This window comes from Chanodichthys erythropterus, chromosome 22 (genome assembly GCF_024489055.1).
Source record: "Chanodichthys erythropterus isolate Z2021 chromosome 22, ASM2448905v1, whole genome shotgun sequence".
NCBI classification, from domain to species: domain Eukaryota; kingdom Metazoa; phylum Chordata; class Actinopteri; order Cypriniformes; family Xenocyprididae; genus Chanodichthys; species Chanodichthys erythropterus.
The window spans coordinates 14,356,138-14,383,692 of NC_090242.1; the positions used below are offsets into that span (position 1 = coordinate 14,356,138).

The window sequence follows — 27,555 nt, forward strand, 5'->3', positions numbered from 1 at the left end:
TTATAAACACACACACAAAGGGAAAACATTTTCAGTATGGTCTGAATTTCAGATACTGAATTTTTATTTGTCTAAATATGTAGCCTATTATAACATTAAATAAAATAATAATTATTTATCTCAAACCTCACACCCCACGGTTTCAGGCTTATTTCCAAGAATGACTTTAATGTTACCTGCGGCAATTATTAAATATTATATTTATAACTTGCTTTCCTGAACCTATGCAAGCTGATCAAGTGTTGCAGTAGGAGGGGCCGGAGGGAATCTGCGCGTGGGGCTTCGCAGGAGGTAACCAATCAATACTCTCTCAATTCCTCAGAAACAAGCGCTGAACTTCAAGACGCTGGCGTTATACGGACAAATATCTTTTTATCATCTCAGAGTGTTTGAAATGATCTACACGGGCAGAGGAACTCCTCTCAGTCTCGCTGTGGTGGTAATACTGTTCTCATCGGGAACGCCGTGGACTTTCCGAGAGGAGAAGGAGGATGTGGACAGGTAAAGTGCGCGTGCTGTCAGCTCGCTGTTTGCACAAACTCGAGAGGATGGAAAGTTTGTTTCCTGCGCGTGAGGCAGAATTGTTTATGTAAAAAGAAACAGCTGACGACTTCTTTGTCTTACAGAGAAGTGTGTTCAGAGAACAAAATCGCAACGACGAAATACCCCTGCGTAAAATCCACTGGAGAGGTGACCACATGCTACAGGTAAAGAACTGTTTACTCATCCATCTCAGCATTCTGTAGGTTCTTGTGTGTTGTATGTAATAGCTGTTATCGTTTTGTATGAACTTTTTGTGTTTATTGAAGCAAGCCTGAATTGGACTTTACAGGTTCCCATGTGGGATAAATAAAGATCTGTCTGTCAATCATGACTGTTTTGAATGTTTATGCAATGAATCCCGTTTTGCTTGAAGATTTTCAGAAAATCTTATTTGTAGGAAGGCTGCCAATAAATTATCTTTGGTTGCTTTATGATTAAGTTTGAAATAGAACAACTGGCTCCATTTCTGATGGCAGACAGTTTTTAATGTACCATTTTATTCTACATCACTAACAGCACACAGACTCCAGCTGCGTTTTATGCAGTTCTTATGTGCAAATGGAAGAACCATACTGAGTTTATATTTAAAAAACGAGACCCACATTGTGTCCTTTCAAATTGAAAATTAATCTAAAATTTGTTCAATCAGCTGGTCTCTCTCTCTCTCTCAATCTCTCTTTGTGTGTATATATATGTCTATATATAAAGTGCATTTTTTCATTTTTTTAGATTAAAATAGATTTTCTTTAATAGGCTATCGCTAGATTATCACTTGATTAGTAAGTGTTTCCTTTCCTCAAGAGTGACTCGTGCTGTTTCTGTTCTCATGAAGTCCCCAGGGTTTTCTTTCACTTGGTTAGCTGTGTTGGTGTTTTGTGTGGGGCATGTTAAGTAATCCTGTTTTCATTCCTGTGACCTTTCAGAATTAGTGAAAGAAAGCAAGGAGATATTATTCTTTGAAGGTTGAGGATTATGATGCTGGTGCTTTAAGCTGGCTCCGGATGCAAAGCAGACCAAGATTCCTCAGCCTTACCGCAGTAACTTAAGCTAGTTTTAAAGCAGGTCTTGTTGTTCCAGTCTACTGCTTTGCCAAAGGATGGTTAGATTAATATTGAGGTTTATTGTGTTGCTGCACACCCCCTCAGTTAAAGGTATAGTTAGTTCAAAAATCTATTCTGAGTAATTCACTATCATAATTTTTTTAAAACCCATATGTGAGACTTTCTTGTGTTTAACATAAAAGGAGGAGGCTTTATGAATGTTCTTGAGATCAAAGCAAGTAAAGATACAGGTTGCTGAGCTGCAAAAGACAGAAAGCACCATGAAGTCTCATAAATGTAGTCCAAATGATACTTTCTCTCCTTTGTGGTCCACGGATGACGTAAAGTCATACAGGTTTGGTAATGTATAGTTTAATTATTTCTTTAAATAATTATCTAGAATTTAAATCAAACAGTTGAAAAGGTTTTACTCTCCCTTACATTATCACTTTTCTATGGAAGCTTGTTTCCGCCACTGAATAAAAATAAAAAAGGTATAATTGCGACTTTTTATCTCTCAATTTTTTTAATCAAAATTGCGTGATATAAACTCGCAAATGTGATTTATAAAATCAGAATTGCGAGATATAAAGTCGCAATTGCATTATAAAGTCAGAATTGTGTGATATAAACTCGCAGTTGCGTGTTATTAAGTCAGAATTGCAAGTTATAAAGTCGCAATTGCGTGTTAAAAAGTCAGAATTGTGTGATATAAACTCACAAATGCGTGTTAAAAAGTCAGAATTGTATGATATAAACTCAAAATTCTGACTTTTTTTCAGATTTGCTAGTTATAAAGTCACAATTGCATGATATAAAGTCAAAATTATGTGATTTAAACTAGGGCTGGGCAATATATCGCATGCGATTGTCACGCGCATTTCGTCAGTAAAGCCGGTTCCCTGATTACCGCTAAATCGCCATCACCTGCTTTCAAATGGAGCGGCATTTTATAGACAGAGCCGTAGATCACTGACAAGCTACGCAATATCGCGTTCATTATCGCAGATGAATCGCCTTCGATAATAAACGCGATATTGCGTAGCTTGTCAGTGATCTACGGCTCTGTCTATTAAATGCCGCTCCATTTGAAAGCAGGTGATGGCGATTTAGCGGTAATCAGGGAACCGGCTTTACTGAAATAATTTAACCTCACAATTGCATGATACAAAGTCAGAATTGTGAGTTATGGACTAAATTCTGAGAAAAAAAGTCAGTCTTTTTTTCCTCAGAATTGGGCTTATAACTCGCCATTGCAAGTTTATGTCTCACAATTCTGAGAAAAGAAGTCAGAATTGCGAGTTTATATCTCGCAATTTGCCAGAAAAAAAAAAAAATAGAATTGTGAGGGGAAAAAAGTCAGAATTGTGAGTTTATATCTCACGATTCTGACTTTTTATCTCGCAATTCTGAGAAAAGGAGTCACAATTGCGAGATAAAAAGTCACAATTACCTTTTTTATTTTTATTTACTGATGGAAACAAGCTTCCATACTTTTCCCTTGTCACACTTTCTCTTCTGTGGTGGTGCATTTCAGTCCACCTGCATGCTGGAAGTAGCAAGTTAAAGTACAAACTACAACAGGTCTTTTTATTTCAGCAGGCGTTGATGTGTGATGCTTTGAAACACTTGCCAAAATCGCCATTAAGCTTGTTCTTGTAAATTCTTGCCGTGTATGGTGCGCCAGCACTGGTGACCTGTGGAGTCCCTAAATCTCTCAAGCGTGCTTGGAGAGTATTTACACAGTGGGTCTCAAGTGAGCAGGCTTGTCAGTAACATTTGCTCATATGCAGATCACTAAAATGACTCAATCGATGTTTTAATATGAGCTCATCGTAAATTAACAGGAGCAGTTAGTATAAGCCACCACACCTCTTTTCGATTGTGCCTTGGCGGTTCTCAATCTCATGATGCGATAAGGAAATATTTGTGTGTCATTCATTGTTTAATTGATGCTTCTAATCTGATGTGATTTGATTTGATCTCCTGCGCATCTGTTCTTGTGTTAGAAACATGCCTGCAAGCCAGGGTCTGTCTCTTGAATGTCATAAAGTCAAACAGAGGAGAACATTCATGCATTTCAGTGTGTCATTTTCTTTAGTTGTGATCCATCCTGGAACTAGATAGCTGTGAAAACTGGCCAGGGATGTAGTGCTAAAACATTCTGTCCATCATTGAATGATCATTTATTGAACTTTTATTGGCTTTATCTCAGAAACTATTTACGTATGTGTGTAAAAGTATGCTTGTGGCTGACTGTAATAGATAACATTTGTATCTGAATAATGTAAACAATTACATTAATATTACATTGCAATTACATACATTGCAATGTTTTCTAAAAAAAAAACAAAAAAAACAATTCTCTTAAAAAAAAATGGATGAGAAAATAATTCACAATACAAAAATAAAACAACACAAATATTATGAAATTTGACTTTAAAGGATTAGTTCACCTCAGAATTAAGATTTCCTGATAATTTACTCACCCCCATGTCATCCAAGATTTTTATGTCTTTCTTTCTTGAGGAAAACATTCCAGGATTTTTCTCCATATAGTGGACTTTACTGGGGTTCAACAGGTTAAAAATGTCCTAATTGCAATTTCAGTGCAGCTTCAATTGCTCTACACGATCCCAGCTGAGGGTCTTATCTAGCGAAACGATCTGTCTAAAAAATAAAATAAAAATTGATATACATTTTAACCACAAATGCTTGTCTCACTCTGCTCTGCGCCACGCATTACGTAATCACGTTGGAAAGGTGGTGCGTAACCAAAGACTACAGAATAACACAAGATGCGTCACTCTTATTATTTTGAATGGGAGAAAGTGCAACACGCAATATGGCGGAATAAGTCCCGCCTTCTAAATAAGAGCCAATCGCCGACTGGTAAAGTCACCGTGTCACTGCAGCGGCCGCTAGAAGCTCCGGTTTCTATAGAAACAGTCAGATGCACGCCTCCGAAATGAGGCACAAGACCCGTGCATTTAGGACTGCGCATTCACATTAGGTTGATCCAGCCTGATAAAAAGACTGTTTTTTTGTCATGATTCGAACGCTTTTATGAGACAGTTGTTGTTAGATTTCGTTGGTGATTTCAAATATGAAATTTAATCGAAAGCTTGGCAAACAGCTTTGGAGAATTTGATGTTTCCCCATACAAGAGATAGGAGAGATAGGAGCTGCACTTGAATGCCTGAGAGGCGTTTCAAGATGGCCGCTGAACACACAGACACACAAACGCAACCATAACAGTTAAATTCTGGTAACCTAACAAGGCACAATAATTATGCTATAATAAAAAAAAAAAAAAAAAAAAAAAAAAAAAAAAAATTAAATGTACTTAACAAATGAATTAAATAATGACTCACTTGGCCTAGTTTACTTCAGATAGTGGAGAAAGAGAATGTATACTGATTAAGTGCGGTGAACTTCGTTTGTTGAGTCCTTTAGTTTCTTGGCAAATCACGGGACCTGCGCTGTACTTTTTGACCACCCACTGCCACCCCCAGCAAAGGTAAAACTGCCCGCTCCCGCAAAATTTGCGTTGGGTCCTGCTTGACCCCAATCCCAGTGCAGCCCTCTACTCCACACACTTGAGTCTGTTGACAGCAGGACAAATGGAAGCATAAAGGACCATTCGCTTTCATGCGTCCTGTTTAACAGCTTAATTGCTCATTTCTGTTAAGACTTCAGAAGGATACCACCGTCAAGAACAATTGGATGGTTTATTTTAATAGTGTCATGGATCCTTTATTGGAGGATATAGTTTTACATTGGACAGCTGTGTATTCTGAAAGGCTGCTGTGACGTTGTTGATATAGTGCCATAGATTTGTTTGATAGTGCCATAGATAGCTTTGTTCTAAATTAAGTGCCATGCACAAAGTGATTTAGTACAATAGTTTTGGATTAATAGATGTACTGTTTCACAGGAATGGGATCAGGGACAACATTGTGAAGCCAGATCAGAGCAGGCCTTTCCAGAACATACGTTTCTGGAGAACTTGGTTCTTGATTATTCTTCCAAATATTTCTGGTGGTTTTAGGCCTGTTTCTATGCTCTGAAGTAGAAGCATTCCAGGGCAAAAGGCAAAGGGAACCAAACAGACAAAGGCCATATCATATAAACCCTCTCAGTTTTTTCCTCTCACTATCCCCTCTAGGACAGAAAACCAGCCATGAACTTAAACATAAAGTTCATCTGACCACAAGCACTTGTTCGTCGCCAGCAGAAAGCTTTTTAATTATCGGCTGAACCTTTACACAAACTGTAAGCCTCTAGAGTCCAGTCGCATGTCTTTCTCACCCCTCGTTCATCTTTAATATCCACGGGTGTCTAGGGAGTTTATTTCCAAAAGTGGCCATTAAAAGAAACAAGATCATATTGTTTTTTTCAACCCAGACATGTCCAAAAGCTCTTTTGAGCAAATGCAGATGTGTCTGGCATATTCACAGTAAACTAAAACCTGCAACATGGCTTCACAAGTGTACTGGTTACCCACCGCTGAACAGCTCCGGGATTGATTGTTCGATTACTTTAAGATTTGGGACTTAAAACTGAAGGGCGAAGGCTTTCCAAAACATTCCTACCATCCCTTCTAACTTCCATTGTTTGGACAAACCGGTAACCACATTCCACACTCTTTAGTTTAATTTGATCTACATGAATCCATAATTATGCTATGACATTATTGCCTTTCACGAAATATACTTTTTTTCTTTTGTGGGGGTGGGGGGGACTGTATTGAGGAGAAGACAATTGAAGTTTGAGAATCTGTCAGTGTCCTGCTTCTTTTGTAATTGCAAAAGATTTATTGTTTGTTCCCTTAACCCTCTGGAGTCTGAGGCTGATTTGGGGCTTGGAGGAGTTTTGACATGCCCTGACATTTGTGCTTTTTTCAGTTGTTCATAAACATATAAATGACAAAAGTTATCATTACACTGTATTCAGCACAAACTAGGCTACAATAATATGTGAGGAACATGTATGTACATGTTTGTATTTTTGAAGGAATCATGTTTATGTGTGGTTATTGAAAAAAACAAAAAACTTAAGTCACTGAAATAAGGCCAAAAAAAGTATATTAAATCTGTGTTCACAAGACTTCTGGGTATTGGAGGTTGTAGACTAGAGTTTTTGCTTCAGAATTATGTAAAAATTATGCTGCCTACTCCTTCTTATAAAACAGTATATTGATTTAGGTTTTGTAAGACACTTTTTGTCAAGAAACACAGTATGCGTGGAGGCGTGAATCATCATGAATAATGGGCCATTTACACCTGATAAGACAAAAGAATCACATAACAATGACCTGAAATGACTTGCATATTAATGAGGCCTTTCAGTCAGGTAGGCTGTGAAAAAAACCCTCTGCAATAATGTCTCAGCTCATCATAAACAGCAATACTGTGAAATATTATTACAATTTAAAATAATGGTATTCTATTATATTCTTTAAAATAGAATGTATTTCTGTGATGCAAAGTGTCTGAACAATTATGTTACCTCTATGGCATTACATATAGGCATTTAGCTTAAAAGCATGCACATTTGGAGAAATATTGATGGATTCTTATAGGGATGTCCCGATCACGTTTTTTTGCCCTCGAGTCCGAGTCCGAGTCATTTGATTTTGGGTATCTACCGATACCGAGTCCCGATCCGATACTTCTATAATAGCCTACATGAAAAAGAATAAAGAAGAGCGAAAAAACAGATCCAGGAACAGTGCTTTTCAGGTTTTTCAGGTATCTAACAGTCGTTTTCACGTACAGAAAATGGATAAAGTAATCAAATATAAAATATCACTTCATATTATCTTTACTGTAAAATAAATAAAGATTAATCATTATTGAAGTTACAAAAACTATTCAGTCAAGAGCAGTAAGTGATTTCTTTGTTATTTGTTGTTTTATTTAACATTAAAAACAGGCAGCAAGAATAGTTTTTCTCCCTTTAAGACATGCACAATCCAGTACATACCTTTACTGTTCCACATGCGCTGTCTTTCTCGACTAATATACGTTCACTTAAGACATAACCGACTATGTTTGCTAGGATATTAGCTAGGACGGGCATTTTTAAATAATGTTTGTATGAATGTGGCCGCCGAAGCGCAAGACGTGAAAGAGAACTCAGTATTTGCGAGTTCACTTTCGCGTCTTGTTCTTGAAGGTTTAAATCAGCAAGGCTTAAATGAGTTAGTTTAAACACAGATAGCAACGTGTGCTGTTCAGGTCTCACCTGTATCAACACCCGGGTGATGACGGCGTAAATGACTGGACATGAGAGCAGACGGCACTCGCAGTTAACAGTTTACAAAGAGTGACTGTTTTGTCCACGCTTTTTGATTATCGTTGTTGTAACGTTTTGTGCATCCATCGACTGAAACATACATTATTTGAACTGTGTCTGTCTGTTTTCCACGTTGCTATTTTAAACAAACCATACGGTACGGTTCGATTTTTTACCGAGAACCGTTGCACCCCTAATACATATATATCCGAGTCCTGATCGGGAGGTAACGTCCGATTCCGATCGAGTCTGAAACCACGTGATCGGGCCCGATTTCCGATCACATGATCGGATCTGGACATCCCTAGATTCTTATATATTTATGTCAATTTTCTATACTGAGAAGTAATATTTATTGTCATCACTATGTGTGCTGGATACTGTGTTTACAATTCATACTTGCAGCCGGAGGGCACTCTGTACACCTTTAGGCCACAAATTCATATAAAGAAGAAAAGGAACTAGGAACTAATGGCATATATTATATTGATATATTACTTATGTCCCTATGACAAGAAATGACGGGAGTATTTTAAGTCTGTTTTGCTGCAGTGTGAAAAAAATCCTGCAAATGCGCCGGCGCGTTTTCGGACCTCAGGGAGTTAAAGGATTAGTTCACTTCAGAACTCAAATTTCCTGATAATTTACTCACCCCCATCTCATCCAAGATGTTTACGTCTTTCTTCAGTTTAATATAAATTAAGGTTCTTGAGGAAAACATTCCAGGATTTTTCTCCATATAATGGACTTCAGTGGGGTACACCATGTGGAAGGTCCAAATCGCAGTTTCAGTGCAGCATTCTACATGATCCCAGATGAGGAATAAGGGTCTTTTCTAGCAAAACGGTTGGTAATTTTCTTAAAAAAATAAAATAAATTATATACTTTTTAACAACAAATGATCATCTTGCACTAGTTCTGCGACCTGTCAGCATGACGTAATCACGTTGGAAAGGTCACACGTAATGTGGACGGAAGCACCACGTTAGGGCAAAAAATCTCATTTTCCCCTCCAACTTCGAAAAAATTCTATATTGTTTTTTGTAAAGGGCATTTGGCTTAATCTTTGCACAGTCACTTTGTAGACACTGGATCTGTACTTTCACCTACGTCACGTGTGACCTTTGTAATGTGATTACGTAATGAATGGCGGATTGCAGAACTGTGCAAGATGAGCATTTATGGTTAAAAATTATATACATTTTTTTTTTTTTTTTTAGAAAATGACAGATTGTTTCTGTAACGAAGCGGGAGTCATGGTAAGATCCAAATGCAAGCTTTATTAAGAATGTCGTACAGGCAGGGTCAATCAGGAGCAGACGAGAACAGCAAGGGACAGGCAGGATCGTAATCAGGGTGCAGGCAATGGTCAGGACAGGCAGATATCATTCACAGAACAGTAAAACAGGCAAGGGTCAGGACAGGCAGCAACGGGTCAAAAACAGGAACAGGCAAGATCAATCACAGGCAGACAGAAAACAAGGAAACGCTCAGAATTGTCACAAGGAATCAAGACTTCGCAAACTGGTGGTGTGAGTGTGAGTCCTTTATAGTCCTGTTAATGTACTGCAGCTGGGTGTGGTGATTAGTGAGGAGTGTGTGCATGGCTGTATGTGGCGACAGGTGATTGGTGTGGAGTGAACATGTGACTGGCAGGGAGGATTGTGGGTAATGTAGTCCGGGAACTGACAGGAACAGACGGTGATCATGACAGTTTCGTTAGATAAGACCCTTATTCCTCGGCTGGGATTGTGTAGAGCCCTTTGAAGCTGCACTGAATCTGCAATTTGGACCTTCAACCTGTTGTACCCCAGTGAAGTCCACTAAAACCTCAAAAACTGATGAAATAAAGACATGAACATCTTGGATGATATGGGGGTGAGTAAATTATCAGGAAATTTTCATTCATAAGTAAACTAATCTTTTAAATATATATGGGATTATGACTGTAAAAAAAAATCCATTAAATATGCAGTTAAAAAAAAAACAGCAGCTGTGGTTGCCAGAAATTTACCATAAAAAAATGAAACATTTTAGGTTTTACAGATTTAACCTAAATGTACAGAAAAATACCATATTTCATTAACTGATATAATGAATTTTAATTTACCAATCTATTGAATAACTAATATCCATTTCATACTTTGTAATACACTGACAAACACCAAACACAGTGGTGATAAGAGTCACATGATGAATCAAAGTTTATCACAAGCAGCTTTTCCACAAGATGAGAAGGACAATACTAATATATAGAAGGTGCACAGTGTCATTCACACAAACACTAAACACCACCATGGTAACACACATTATATTAAAAAATACAGTAAACATTAATTTAACAACATTAGATGTAACCTAAAAATCTAATGTACATAACTGATTAGAAAAAAATGAAAAGAAACATAGTTATTTCAATGAAAATACATGAAATGTAAAGTGTCATACGGGGAATTCTGGGAATGTAAATTATACAATGACTTGTTCTTTTTCACTTCCAAAAACTAAATTAAATCAAATTAAAATCAAAATTGAAATTGTAATTGTGATTTGATTTAAAAAAAAATCCATGACTTTTAATTGATTTAGACTTTGCCAGTGTTCATAATTCATCAGGAGCAGTTTATCTAAACTAGTATGAGCATGAACTCTGTCAACTAGATTAACACATGAAATATGGAAGAAATTTAGTTTGAGGCAACATATCCGCAGGCTGAAGATATAAGAGATCTTTGCTGCTTAATTTTAAAAATATTTGAGTATGATTTATTTCCAACAAACATTTTATGATGGTTTTGTCCTCCCCTTTAATATTCAAAAGACACAAGCTGGAAGTAATTGATGCGAATCACTCTCAGAGCATCTGCCATTTGGGATTTCAGTACATTTAATTTTATGACTTAGCCAGAAATATTACGCAATTTTACAGTGATTAATGCCCTGCTTGGTTAAGTTGACCATATGGTTCATATCAGTGAAGGTCTTCATCAATCAGCTCAAAATGCTCATCAGGTCAAACAAACCATTTTGACCACCAGCTCGTGAAATTCCGGGGAATAGGATATTGGCATTTTTGACCCATGAAACGAAAAGGGTGATTTAACAGGAAATCCTTTGCATTGTTCTCTGTTGTGTCTTTATGATGTCTGTGGGAATTAATGGCAGCCGATCAAACCGTAGTCAATGTGCCAGTCTTTTGTTTGTGGTATTGTTTCTTTGAATATCAAACAAATTCCTTCTTGTTTGCTCATAAAGAGCTCTGGTGTGTTATGGGGTGTTTTTATAGTGAGGGTTAGGATTCCATCTGAATATGTATCTTTTTAAAGCACAAATGAGTCATGAGGTCTGTAGATGCTTAAATAAAATGGACCACTGACCACCGAGTCAACACCACTCAAGCTGATTTATAGGCTTTTCAACTGGCCGGTATTTACGACAGGGATGACCTTCATTCTCCTCTCCAAAAACCCAAAAGTTAATGAATGTCCGCTGAAGAACATTTTCAGCATGCTTGAAGCCAGCTCAAGAAAACGTTAGATCGAGTGATTCTAGTTGGGACGTAGCCAGAGTTTGTTTGGGATCAGTTGAGCAAAGCTAGTCAAAGCATGAAGAAAAACGAATGCATTACCCAACAACCTCTGGAATTTACACAAGTCCCTGATGGATTCTGTGATAATTCTGATGAAAATAGTGGCGGTGGAAAAAGGCATTTGTTTTCTAGCACTCTCCTTTAATAATTTTCTCTCTTTGCTTTCTACATCTTGTCATGACGCTGTTTCTTTCAACACCGGTCTGGTTGGTGATGCCGCATTGGTGTGTGTACACAGCTGTAAGCTATGAATTCAGATGAAGCTTTCCGTGAGCTTTCTTCGAAATATCAGTCTTGAAGAAATTATCTGAGGTGAAAATTGTAACGCCCCATTGACATCTAAACAGATTGCATCAACTTCAGGTCGGTTTGCTCATGCAATTTTATGAACATAAAGAAAACGTTATCAACAAAAGCGGTGGTTTTTATATTTCCAGCGATTCTCTCGCATAAAATGTTATGAATGGCTCTGAAATTAGCTTGGAGAGAAACTGAATGGCTAAATAAACTACAGTACTAAGGTATAGAATCCTTGTTGTTTTTTAAATATGAGGGACTGTATTTAAATCATATTTCAGAAATATACCTCAAAAATGATCAAAGTTATACCATGTTATTGTGATGTGACGTTATGGTGTCACATACAAATGATGGTCATCCCTCTCGCTGTCTTGCATTCACAAAGGTTAATTACCGGACCACAGTTTTACATATTTTTGCTAATAATTGCTGCTCTTTTTGCAGTAATTAGAAGCAATGGTGGTCTGTTTTGTCTCACTAGTCAAGACGATACAGACTCATGGTTAGGCCGGTAATGGTTTGCTCGTGCAATTTAGAAGGTCAAAGGTCAACAACCTGAATAATTGGGGCCTGTGGTAAATCCAGTAAGTCATTTTGTCATTTAACCAGTTCCCATTACCTCATTTCTTTGTTTGTAAGTAGCTAATGTTTTAGGTTGATATTAACTAAGAAATTTTCACCTAAAGTTTTCTACTAACAGTCTTCAGTGTCACATGATCCTTCAGAAATCATTCTAATATGCTGATTTGCTGCTCAAGAAACATTTCTTATTATTATCAGTGTTGGAAACAGATATGCTGCCTAATATTCTTGTGATGCATTGTGAAACAGTGATACATATTTTTTTATTTATTTTTTATTCTTTGATTATTAGAATGTTCAAAAGAACAGCATTGATTTGAAATAGAGATCTTTTTTAACATTAGAAATGCAATACTGTTGTTTTTGATCAATTTAATGCATCCTTACTGATTAAAAGTATTAATTTCTTTAAAAAAAAAAATCTTACTGACCCAAAACTTCAGAACAGTAACTTTTTTCTACTATGTACAGTTGCATAGTGTAAAGAGTACAGTCACAAAAACTCCCACACATCCCAATGAATGTGGACAATCTTGTCACAGCTACGTCGCAGATTCGCAGTTAACTTCATATGTACTTTGTGAATGGAAAGCATATTGAATAAGCGCAGCTGAAATCATGTGATTCAGAACTAACTGTCTATTTGTGGAACCCCAACCTTTTGGACTATTTCCAAGGTCTTGTTTTCTTAAAATGCCCCTATTATGCTATTTTAAAGGTTTCTAATTTTGTCTCCTATAATTGTATTGTATTGTATTGTATTGTATTGTAAAACTTTATTGTCCCCCTTAGGGGCAATTTGTTCTGCAGCATGATAGCACCACACACAAGACAGACAAATACACAACATTAATAGCACATTAAGAAAAGGTAAAAGATTAAAAACTACCTCTTCCTATTTGAATTAAGCAAGTTGATAGCCTATGGAACAAATGAAAATTTGAAAATACAATAGATTTAAAGGCATCAAAGGTCAAAAAACATACATGTCATAATATACATTGCACATCAACTCATTTCTCAAAGAGTCTGAAAACTGTTTGTTCAAAGATTCAGTCTCTCTAAACTCCTCCTTTCCAATAGCCTACTCTGCTCTGATTGGTCAGACGGCCCAGTCTGTTGTGATTGGTCCACTGCTTACAGCACATGTCTGAAACAAAATGCTCATTACCATATCTGAATTTCAGATGTAGAGGCTTCCTCATCACTTGTATACACAGTGATACGAACAGTAATGATGGTGTCGTCTGTTTCCGTATCAGTTCCAGAGTCCTCATCCTTTTGAAGTCCATGCAAAGTGGAATTGCAGCGATGGAAACATCGTCTTTTCGACATGCAATTCCACTTTGCATTGGCAGTGGACCAATCACAACATGAACCAAACTCTTCCAGGCCTCAGCTACAACTACAGTGCTTGAGGGCTGGTCAAAGTAGATGTTGTTTATGGGAAGCCAATGAAGACCTTAGACTGGCATTATTAAAATTTGTTACTTAGGTTTGTAGCAATGTAGGTTTGAATTGCTGATGACTTGTTATGGCAGAATCTGTTCTTTCTTTTAGGAGACAATAACTTTTTTGCACATGTACTTTGATCTTTAAAACTTTGCAGACCTTTTACATTCACAAACAGCTATATTACTAAGGGTGTTGAAATTAATAATTTCTACGATGCATTGTGATGCAGACGTGGATGATTCTGCATCGACGCAGAAATAGACCATAATCGATTATAGCCTACTGAAGTTTCTCTGATGTCATTTGTCCCATGCGCTCTTGTCTCGTTAGTGTAAAATGGCCGAGGGAGGCAAAACATAAAAGCGAGTAATAAAAATGCACCCACTATTTTAACATTTACAGCGTGTGAGCGAGTGCGTGTGCATGTGTGTGAGAGCATTATTGTAACTTGAGTACACTACTTGACAGTTTCATGTGCTTTTAGTAGGGATGTAACTGCGCACACCGAACCAGTTGAAAATCGATTAAAGTATGTGATGATTCAAGTTGGTTGAGATGCTAAATTAAACGCAATACATTTGGGGGTGGGGGTTTATATAAATATATATCCGAGGGGAGTTACTGTCTTCAGAAAAGTTCAGATGGTATTTTCTTTTCATCTTACCTCCATACAATGCTTTTTAAAGTAGTGTTTATAAGTGCGCAGCGCTGCTTTGTTTACACCGGTAACCAATGGAAGTGCTGTATTGCCGCTGTTCCATAAACGGCACCTGCTGTCAGTCAGTGAATTTGTGTTCTCATGCAGCCCGTCTGCCGTTATGACGTTTTATATGGCATAATTTCACAAAGCTAAGGTCAGACCATTCTGTTTTTGCTTCAAATTTTGAAATTATACAGTCTAATTTAAGTAACAAACTGCTCATGCTACATGTATGCAGCATCTTTGTTAGGATCGTGATTAAAATGCAGTGCTTGCCTCTAATTTTAAACGGCTACAGATAGTTCAGCCTTTAATAGAGCAAATAAACATTTTGTTTATGTACTCCTATAAAGAGATTTCTTTTATTTCTGTTATTTATTTATTTATTTGATTTAGGATTTGAGTAAGTTGGGTGAATCGTTACATCCCTAGCTTTTAGTATTTACTAGTGAACTATTACTATTAGTTCTAAATGCTCCTGTCGTCTGCTGTGTTCAGACTTAAGTTTTGTTTGACTACATTCAGGAAGTGTACTTCCTTGGAGCAGATAAAAAGGGAGTTCATATATATAATATATATAATAACTGCTTGCATTCATGGATGAAAATGTAACCATGTGCAGTAATATTGCAACGCCTCGTGATGCATTGTGATATTGAATCAAATCGTTGACATGATGATCGTAACCAGATTGAATCATGAGACCAGTGACAATTCACACCCTTATATATTACACACTGCATGAAAGTTAATTCTCGAAAAAGCTTAATAGGGGCACTTTAATAAATTCAGTTTGTTCCATCATTTGAATTGCCCTTGGTGTAGGTTGGGATTTTATTTCTAATTGCGTGTGAATCTTAATCCTCAAAGACATCGTTGGCAAGAAAGGCCCTTTCTGCTCAAGTTCTGCCATTCGTTCAGGATGAATAACTCAGTACCTCAGCTCATTGAGAAAACTCTCAGCTAAAGTGAATGTAGCGTGCTCTCTCCATCCCGGCATTATAGAGAGATCCGGGAAACTTGTCATTTAAGGCCCATTTTTTTCAGTAGTTGACTGAAATAGCAGACATCTATTCGGCACAATTTGAGAGCACAGTTGAGCAACAGGGAGTCTGCAGTGCTGTTTGGGATATCTTGGCAGGCGTGCGGGGGAGAGGACGTGTTGTTTTTGTTGTGTTGCATTCCTCAGTGATGTATGAATTGCCTCGGAACTCTGGTCTTGCTCTTGTTCACGTTTGCTGATTACGCATCATTGTATCCTGCTATCCATCCTATTTCTGTTTTTCATCCTTTTAATATCATGGGCATCATTTACAGTGGGGACAGTGGCATCATGTTCCCAGCACTTTGACATATCTTGTTACCGTGATGCATTTAATATAGTGGAAGCTTCTCCATTTCTGAGGCATAAGTTTGTATTTTGTTTGTATGTGTTATAATGAGGGAGACCTGCTGGAATTTTGTAATTTGTTTGCTGAGTTATTATCGCAGTTGTCAACAGCGACATAGAGCGGCTATGTTTTCTACCACACACAGCTGTGCACTCTATCTCCCTTTTGCTTTTCTGTGGTTCACTGTCCGTTCCAGTGAAATCACAAATCAAAATGCAAACAAATGTGTTCCCGCTGCTGATATACATCTACTTGTTACAATTTTGGCTTATTAAAATCTAAAGTTATATTAGGGCAGGCTAGAACCCTGAAGGTCTTGTACTCTATACAGAAACATTGCTATGTCATCCATGCAATTCAATTTCTTATCCATGCACTTATCAACTGACCTACAGAATCAGATGTACTGTACATTTTTGGAAGGACATGTTGGAAAATGGCAGTTCAATCTGCTATTGAAATTACTATTTTAATGATTCTTGTTAATTGTTATTGTTTACGTTTCAGTTTTTACTTGAAAATGAGCCAATACTGTACTGCAGAGTTCATCTTTAGATCAATACATTATCACGCGCCGTAGGTAATCACAGAATGCTGATATACAGCATTATTGCATGGCTATGAGCGTGATGTTGCATTTATACAACAGTTCGACGACATGAGTGTGTAAATAAATAAGAAATAACAACAGAGTGTCTCTAAAACCCGCCACAGATACAAATCTCAAGTTTACAGTTTGACCAAGTCTGATATAACATTCATTCTTCAGGTCCATTATAAAAATCTGTTTGAATGTCTGCTGAGGAAAGCGATCTTTCTATTTGTCTTTTTTACAGTTAGGGGAATTTTCCATAACAGCACTAAAACAACGTCCTTTGTTTACAAAAATCCCTTTCAATTTATAAGTCTCTTGCGACTGACTTATTCATTAGTAAAATTTTCCGCCATCTAATGGCGTATTAATGTAACTTTCACTTAATCCATATTACACACTAATGGACCTTTCTCAATAACAAATACAACATATTATTTATATAAAATAATATTTATTGAACAACAATTTTTAAAATTAACAACAATAGCCATTATAAATGACAATAAGAAATAAACACAATTGTACAATTCAGTCAAACGTAAAAAAGCTCTACTGGACGCAAGTTAAATATAGCCTTAATATTAAATTATTAAATTTAACTAAATTTGATTTGCTCAGGAACAATTAATAGATTAACAAGACCAAAGATTGCCTGTTTTATGTACCAAAATTAATTATATCTCATGTTTAACCACTATAAGAGACCGCAGCGAATCCCAGAAGTACTGGCCGAGATAAAACTGTTGTCAGCGGGTACAGGAGCACTGAACAGCTGCTGACAGCCTGGAGCTCGCATCTCTGAAAACATCTAAACAAACTGTAAAATAGATGCTATGATTAAATATGAGTTTCAGGTCTAAACAACGACAAAAAAAAAAACTCTTTAAAACTACAGTTCATGGTACAACAAGTGTCCAATTTGTAAAAAAATAAAAATAAAATACAGTGGATTTGCCCGACCGCCATGACAAGCGGAGTGATGCAAACGGTGAAAAGGTAGGAGTGCTGTTATCACTAGAATATCGCACGGCTGTCAGCCAATCACATTCAAGAACCAGAAAGAACTGTTGTATAAATAATGATAATATTCATGAGCGAAGCCATTTCATATCACAACTAGCACATCTGTGCCCTATCACTTTTAAAAACACAGTGGTGTCCATTCATACACACACACACACACACACACACACACACACACACACACACACACACACAAACAAGGGAACCAATGAAGCACCAGTCTTGCTGTATAAATGCAGAAGTGAAATTTCCATGTCAGACATTTGATTTCCAACCTGGCAAGTGTTTTGATCCACCTGTAAGCAATTACACTGAGTGTAGATTGATATCTGCCATTAATGTTGGTTTCTTATTGTTCTCGTGTCAGTCTTTTTGAGAACAATGCAGTAGAGTAGAGGCAGTTAACTAAAACACTTTGTAGCTGTCACCAGAGCAACTCAACATTTATGTCTTCAGCTGTCCGTAAATGACAGCCAATCACAAGACATGGAAATTGTTTATACAATTCTAGCATTTTGTGTTATGATAAAATCCTTGCATAAGCTGCAGATTGTGAAACCATATAATGCTGGTGGATTTGTGCATGAACCCATTTTCCTCAGACTTTCAAGGCTTTTAAAGATTGGAACACCTTTTTTCAGAGCTGTAAATAAGTGAAATTTTCTTTGCCGTTTCTTTTGGATGGTCTTCAGTAATGTTTCTCCCAACTGTTTAGAGAAACAGAAAAATTATGTAGTCTTTTCCTCCCCTGAGCCATTTTTCCTGCCATTTTATTGAGTTAGCCATGTTAACAAAGCATGTTGTTGAAGTTATGAAGGATAAGAATACGTAATTTGCTTTTATCTAGAAATATCTACTGGATTTATTGTCCAATATTTTAATTAAAAATGACATTTCTGCATAACACATTCTTTGCCATGTTGTTCAACTCATTTTAGATGATGTCAAGCAGTAGTTATTTGAGACAGAGGCATTGATTGATGTTCTATGAATTTAATTACTTATGTTTTCCACCCAAAAAGAGCCCGAGGCAAAGCCAATGTGAGCAGTTATTCGCTTAGGGAGTTTGGATGAATATAACATTTGATGGGTAGCTCTAAACAAACCCAAATTAATGGGTTTAATATTCAATGTATATGGCAGTCTTAAATCTCAACCGGCGGATAGCGCTGGCATTCTTCCTAGGCTCATGATATGTAATGAAGTACGCTGGTATAGGAGTATCACAGCAGGATATCTTGTGATATGCCAGAGCATTGGCAAACAAGTGCTATAAATGTCATATATATCTGTTAAGTCTCATATATCATCATGAGCACGCTTGGTAAGAATTCTCGTTCTCAGAGTCAGCCATAAACCAAAGCTGTAGGCAGTCTTATTTTATTTGAAGGATTATACCATTGCGTGACTTTTTACAATAAAGCGATATTGATTTCAATATGAAATCATTTGATTCAGTTCATTTCACTTCTTCATATTTGTGGATTACTGAAGGGAAAAATGTCCTATTTATAGGTACTTTTTATGCAGCTCTTGGAAGGTTATAGTATTTATAGATGTATTTATGCTGAAATGTACTGTGAGTGAGTGCAGTAGTTTTCCCAGTTCTTTTCCTGATGTTTTTCTGCTCTCACCAGGACAAATTAACTCGCATTGTACTGTTACCTAATGCTTTAAAATTTAGTGCTGTTATTTATTAGTACAGAGGACTCAACACACTTTTTGGAGAGCTTTTGAATTCCTTTTTTTCCCTTTCAAAACTCTCTGTGGATTGCATTTCCTTCCTGATGGTCTCTATGTTGGAGTGCCAAGCTTTAAGAATCTTTCTTATTTGTGGCAGGATGTACCAGGGCAATGCACAAGGCCATTGAAGTGAATTACAGTGAAAGGTCATTCTCTTAGATTGAAATGCATCTATGAAGTGCCCTCTTCAGGACACATAGGTCATTCTATGAAGCTTTGTGTCCCTTAGTGATGTGTAAATATGACAAATATGCTATAGACTTTTAACAAGGAATTCTAGACAATGAATTTTTTTGTGAAAGCACCATCAATAGTCAATATAAACTCACAATTGCGAGTTATAAAGTCAGAATTGTGTGATATAAACTTGCAATTGCATGTTATAATGTGCAATTGTTAGGAGAAAAGGATTTTTTTTTTTTTTTTAGAATTGCAAGTTTATATCTTGCAATTCTGACTTTAAAAGATGCAATTGCGAGTTTATATCATGCGATTCTGACATTTTAATGACTTTATAACTGACTTTAACTTAAATTGAGTTATGAAGTCAGAATTGCGCAATTCTGACTATAACTCGCAATTCTGACTTTATATCACTCAATTCTGACTTTATAATTCGCAATTCTGACTTTATATCACACAATTCTGACTTTATATCACACAATTCTGACTTTATATCACGCAATTCTGACTTTATATCACACAATTCTGACTTTATATCACGCAATTCTGACTTTATATCACGCAATTCTGACTTTATAATTCGCAATTCTGACTTTATATCACGCAATTCTGACTTTATATCATGTAATTCTGACTTTATATCATGCAATTCTGACTTTATAACTCGCAATTCTGACTTTATAACTCGCAATTCTGACTTTATATCACGCAATTCTGACTTCATCACGCAATTCTGACTTTGTAACACGCAATTCTGACTTTATATCACGCAATTCTGACTTTATATCATGCAATTCTGACTTTATAACTCGCAATTCTGACTTTATAACTCGCAATTCTGACTTTATATCACGCAATTCTGACTTCATCACGCAATTCTGACTTTATATCACGCAATTCTGACTTTATATCACGCAATTCTGACTTTGTAACACGCAATTCTGACTTTATATCACGCAATTCTGACTTTATATCACGCAATTCTGACTTTATATCTCGCAATTCTGACTTTATATCACGCAATTCTGACTTTGTAACACGCAATTCTGACTTTATATCACGCAATTCTGACTTTATATCTCGCAATTCTGACTTTATAACTCGCAATTCTGACTTTATATCACGCAATTCTGACTTTATATCACGCAATTCTGACTTTATAACACGCAATTCTGACTTTATATCACGCAATTCTGACTTCATCACGCAATTCTGACTATATCACGCAATTCTGACTTCATCACGCAATTCTGACTTAATAACACACAATTCTGACTTTATATCACGCAATTCTGACTTTATATCACGCAATTCTGACTTTATATCACGCAATTCTGACTATATCATGCAATTCTGACTTTATATCACGCAGTTCTGACTATATCACGCAATTCTGACTTTATAACTCGCAATTCTGACTTTATAACACGCAATTCTGACTTTATAACACGCAATTCTGACTTTATAACACGCAATTCGGACTTAATATCATGCAATTCGGACTTTATAACTCGCAATTCTGACTATATCATGCAATTCTGACTTTATATCATGCAATTCTGACTATATCACGCAATTCTGACTTCATCACGCAATTCTGACTTTATAACACGCAATTCTGACTTTATATCACGCAATTCTGACTATATCACGCAATTCTGACTATATCACGCAATTCTGACTTTATATCACGCAATTCTGACTTGATCAGGCAATTCTGACTTTATAACACGCAATTCTGACTTTATAACACGCAATTCTGACTTAATATCATGCAATTCGGACTTTATAACTCACAATTCTGACTATATCATGCAATTCTGACTTTATATCACGCAATTCTGACTATATCACGCAATTCTGACTTTATAACACACAATTCTGACTTTATAACACGCAATTCTGACTTTATAACACACAATTCTGACTTTATAACACGCAATTCTGACTTTATATCACGCAATTCTGACTTCATCACGCAATTCTGACTTTATAACACACAATTCTGACTTTATAACACGCAATTCTGACTTTATATCACGCAATTCTGACTATATCACGCAATTCTGACTATATCACGCAATTCTGACTTTGTATCACGCAATTCTGACTTTATAACACGCAATTCTGACTATAACACGCAATTCTGACTTTATAACACACAATTCTGACTTTATAACACGCAATTCTGACTTTATATCACGCAATTCTGACTTCATCACGCAATTCTGACTTTATAACACACAATTCTGACTTTATAACACGCAATTCGGACTTTATAACTCGCAATTCTGACTATATCATGCAATTCTGACTTTATATCACGCAATTCTGACTTTATATCACGCAATTCTGACTTCATCACGCAATTCTGACTTTATAACACACAATTCTGACTTTATAACACGCAATTCTGACTTTATAACACACAATTCTGACTTTATATCACGCAATTCTGACTTTATATCACGCAATTCTGACTTTGTAACACGCAATTCTGACTTTATATCACGCAATTCTGACTTTATATCACGCAATTCTGACTTTATATCACGCAATTCTGACTTTATATCTCGCAATTCTGACTTTATATCACGCAATTCTGACTTTGTAACACGCAATTCTGACTTTATATCACGCAATTCTGACTTTATATCACGCAATTCTGACTTTATATCTCGCAATTCTGACTTTATAACTCGCAATTCTGACTTTATATCACGCAATTCTGACTTTATATCACGCAATTCTGACTTTATAACACGCAATTCTGACTTTATATCACGCAATTCTGACTTCATCACGCAATTCTGACTATATCACGCAATTCTGACTTCATCACGCAATTCTGACTTAATAACACACAATTCTGACTTTATATCACGCAATTCTGACTTTATATCACGCAATTCTGACTTTATATCACGCAATTCTGACTATATCATGCAATTCTGACTTTATATCACGCAGTTCTGACTATATCACGCAATTCTGACTTTATAACTCGCAATTCTGACTTTATAACACGCAATTCTGACTTTATAACACGCAATTCTGACTTTATAACACGCAATTCTGACTTTATAACACGCAATTCGGACTTAATATCATGCAATTCTGACTTTATAACTCGCAATTCTGACTATATCATGCAATTCTGACTTTATATCATGCAATTCTGACTATATCACGCAATTCTGACTTCATCACGCAATTCTGACTTTATAACACGCAATTCTGACTTTATATCACGCAATTCTGACTATATCACGCAATTCTGACTATATCACGCAATTCTGACTTTATATCACGCAATTCTGACTTGATCAGGCAATTCTGACTTTATAACACGCAATTCTGACTTTATAACACGCAATTCTGACTTAATATCATGCAATTCGGACTTTATAACTCACAATTCTGACTATATCATGCAATTCTGACTTTATATCACGCAATTCTGACTATATCACGCAATTCTGACTTTATAACACACAATTCTGACTTTATAACACGCAATTCTGACTTTATAACACACAATTCTGACTTTATAACACGCAATTCTGACTTTATATCACGCAATTCTGACTTCATCACGCAATTCTGACTTTATAACACACAATTCTGACTTTATAACACGCAATTCTGACTTTATATCACGCAATTCTGACTATATCACGCAATTCTGACTATATCACGCAATTCTGACTTTGTATCACGCAATTCTGACTTTATAACACGCAATTCTGACTATAACACGCAATTCTGACTTTATAACACACAATTCTGACTTTATAACACGCAATTCTGACTTTATATCACGCAATTCTGACTTCATCACGCAATTCTGACTTTATAACACACAATTCTGACTTTATAACACGCAATTCGGACTTTATAACTCGCAATTCTGACTATATCATGCAATTCTGACTTTATATCACGCAATTCTGACTTTATATCACGCAATTCTGACTTCATCACGCAATTCTGACTTTATAACACACAATTCTGACTTTATAACACGCAATTCTGACTTTATAACACACAATTCTGACTTTATAACACGCAATTCTGACTTTATATCACGCAATTCTGACTATATCACGCAATTCTGACTATATCACGCAATTCTGACTTTGTAACACGCAATTCTGACTTTATAACACGCAATTCTGACTTTATATCACGCAAATCTGACTTCATCACGCAATTCTGACTTTATATCACGCAATTCTGACTTTATAACACGCAATTCTGACTATATCACGCAATTCTGACTATATCACGCAATTCTGACTTTGTAACACACAATTCTGACTTTATAACACGCAATTCTGACTTTATATCACGCAATTCTGACTTCATCACGCAATTCTGACTTTATAACACGCAATTCTGACTTTATAACACGCAATTCTGACTTAATATCATGCAATTCGGACTTTATAACTCGCAATTCTGACTATATCATGCAATTCTGACTTTATATCACGCAATTCTGACTTTATATCACGCAATTCTGACTTTATATCACGCAATTCTGACTTCATCACGCAATTCTGACTTTATAACACACAATTCTGACTTTATATCACGCAATTCTGACTTCATCACGCAATTCTGACTTTATAACACACAATTCTGACTTTATAACACGCAATTCTGACTTTATATCATGCAATTCTTACTTTATAACACGCAATTCTGACTTTATATCATGCAATTCTGACTTTATAACTCGCAATTCTGACTATAACACGCAATTCTGACTTTATATCACGCAATTCTGACTTCATCACGCAATTCTGACTTTATAACACACAATTCTGACTTTATAACACGCAATTCTGACTTTATATCACGCAATTCTGACTATATCACGCAATTCTGACTATATCACGCAATTCTGACTTTGTATCACGCAATTCTGACTTTATAACACACAATTCTGACTTTATAACACGCAATTCTGACTTTATATCACGCAATTCTGACTATATCACGCAATTCTGACTATATCACGCAATTCTGACTTTATATCACGCAATTCTGACTTGATCAGGCAATTCTGACTTTATAACACGCAATTCTGACTTTATAACACGCAATTCTGACTTAATATCATGCAATTCGGACTTTATAACTCACAATTCTGACTATATCATGCAATTCTGACTTTATATCACGCAATTCTGACTATATCACGCAATTCTGACTTTATAACACACAATTCTGACTTTATAACACGCAATTCTGACTTTATAACACACAATTCTGACTTTATAACACGCAATTCTGACTTTATATCACGCAATTCTGACTTCATCACGCAATTCTGACTTTATAACACACAATTCTGACTATATCACGCAATTCTGACTATATCACGCAATTCTGACTTTGTATCACGCAATTCTGACTTTATAACACGCAATTCTGACTTTATAACACGCAATTCTGACTTTATAACACACAATTCTGACTTTATAACACGCAATTCTGACTTTATATCACGCAATTCTGACTTCATCACGCAATTCTGACTTTATAACACACAATTCTGACTTTATAACACGCAATTCGGACTTTATAACTCGCAATTCTGACTATATCATGCAATTCTGACTTTATATCACGCAATTCTGACTTTATATCACGCAATTCTGACTTCATCACGCAATTCTGACTTTATAACACACAATTCTGACTTTATAACACGCAATTCTGACTTTATAACACACAATTCTGACTTTATAACACGCAATTCTGACTTTATATCACGCAATTCTGACTATATCACGCAATTCTGACTATATCACGCAATTCTGACTTTGTAACACGCAATTCTGACTTTATAACACGCAATTCTGACTTTATATCACGCAAATCTGACTTCATCACGCAATTCTGACTTTATATCACGCAATTCTGACTTTATAACACGCAATTCTGACTATATCACGCAATTCTGACTATATCACGCAATTCTGACTTTGTAACACACAATTCTGACTTTATAACACGCAATTCTGACTTTATATCACGCAATTCTGACTTCATCACGCAATTCTGACTTTATAACACGCAATTCTGACTTTATAACACGCAATTCTGACTTAATATCATGCAATTCGGACTTTATAACTCGCAATTCTGACTATATCATGCAATTCTGACTTTATATCACGCAATTCTGACTTTATATCACGCAATTCTGACTTCATCACGCAATTCTGACTTTATAACACACAATTCTGACTTTATATCACGCAATTCTGACTTCATCACGCAATTCTGACTTTATAACACACAATTCTGACTTTATAACACGCAATTCTGACTTTATATCATGCAATTCTGACTTTATAACACGCAATTCTGACTTTATATCATGCAATTCTGACTTTATAACTCGCAATTCTGACTATAACACGCAATTCTGACTTTATATCACGCAATTCTGACTTCATCACGCAATTCTGACTTTATAACACACAATTCTGACTTTATAACACGCAATTCTGACTTTATATCACGCAATTCTGACTATATCACGCAATTCTGACTATATCACGCAATTCTGACTTTGTAACACGCAATTCTGACTTTATAACACGCAATTCTGACTTTATATCACGCAAATCTGACTTCATCACGCAATTCTGACTTTATATCACGCAATTCTGACTTTATAACACGCAATTCTGACTTTATATCACGCAATTCTGACTATATCACGCAATTCTGACTATATCACGCAATTCTGACTTTGTAACACACAATTCTGACTTTATAACACGCAATTCTGACTTTATATCACGCAATTCTGACTTAATATCATGCAATTCAGACTTTATAACTCGCAATTCTGACTATATCATGCAATTCTGACTTTATATCACGCAATTCTGACTTTATATCACGCAATTCTGACTTTATATCACGCAATTCTGACTTCATCACGCAATTCTGACTTTATAACACACAATTCTGACTTTATATCACGCAATTCTGACTTCATCACGCAATTCTGACTTTATAACACACAATTCTGACTTTATAACACGCAATTCTGACTTTATATCATGCAATTCTGACTTTATAACACGCAATTCTGACTTTATATCATGCAATTCTGACTTTATAACTCGCAATTCTGACTATATCATGCAATTCTGACTTTATATCACGCAATTCTGTCTTTATAACACGCAATTCTGACTTTATAACACACAATTCTGACTTTATAACACGCAATTCTGACTTTATATCATGCAATTCTGACTTTATAACTCGCAATTCTGACTGTCATGCAATTCTGACTTTATATCACGCAATTCTGACTTTGTATCACGCAATTCTGACTTTGTATCATGCAATTCTGACTTTATAACTGACAACTTTATAAATTGTGAATTATAAATTTAGAATTGCATGATAAATACAGATATAAAGACGCAACTTTATAACTTTCAATTCTGACTTTATATCATGCAATTCTGACTTTATAACTCAACTTTATAACTTTATAAAGTTATACAGTCAAAATTGTGTGATAAATACTCGCAAATACAAAGACGCAATTGCGACTTTCTCACAATTCTGACTTTATATCACACAATTCTGACTTTATTACTGATTATAACTTTATAAATTGTGAGTTATAAATTCAGAATTGCATGATAAATACTCACAGATACAAAGACACAATTGTGACTTTATATCACGCAATTCTGACTTTTAAATTCTTCGAGTTTAAATCGTGGAATTCTGAGAAATAAAGTCAGAATTGTGAGATGTGAACTTGCAATTGTGAGAAAAAAGCCAGAATTGTGAAATAAAAAGTCAGGGTAATTATTATTTAAAATTAGACAATAAACGATGGATTTTAAGGTCCTGAAACTGCCACAAAATTACCTTTACTCTCTCTAAAATTGACACCAAACGACTATTACTTTTTTTTCTTTTTTCTTTTTAGGGGTCAATATATTTACCTATTTTTATTTTATTTATTTTTTTACTTTTTTACTTTTTTTATCAGGGGTTGTGATGTTTCCATTTTTCATAGCCTTGAGTTTGTTTTCATAACATAATCATTGTTTACTGTT

The 27,555-nt window shown here is 35.8% G+C and overlaps 1 protein-coding gene across 3 annotated transcripts in view; it reads left to right on the plus strand.

Moving 5' to 3' along the window:
- The first annotated feature begins 325 nt into the window (after positions 1-325).
- Positions 326-27,555, plus strand: part of ccbe1 (collagen and calcium binding EGF domains 1) — an 84,606-nt gene continuing 57,376 nt past the window's right edge. For all 3 annotated transcript variants that reach the window (XM_067375974.1, XM_067375975.1, XM_067375976.1), the window contains exons 1-2: positions 326-501; positions 627-707. In XM_067375974.1, the coding sequence (XP_067232075.1) occupies positions 395-501; positions 627-707 (188 nt within the window). In that variant the 5' untranslated portion in view covers positions 326-394. The remainder of the gene's footprint in view (positions 502-626; positions 708-27,555) is intronic.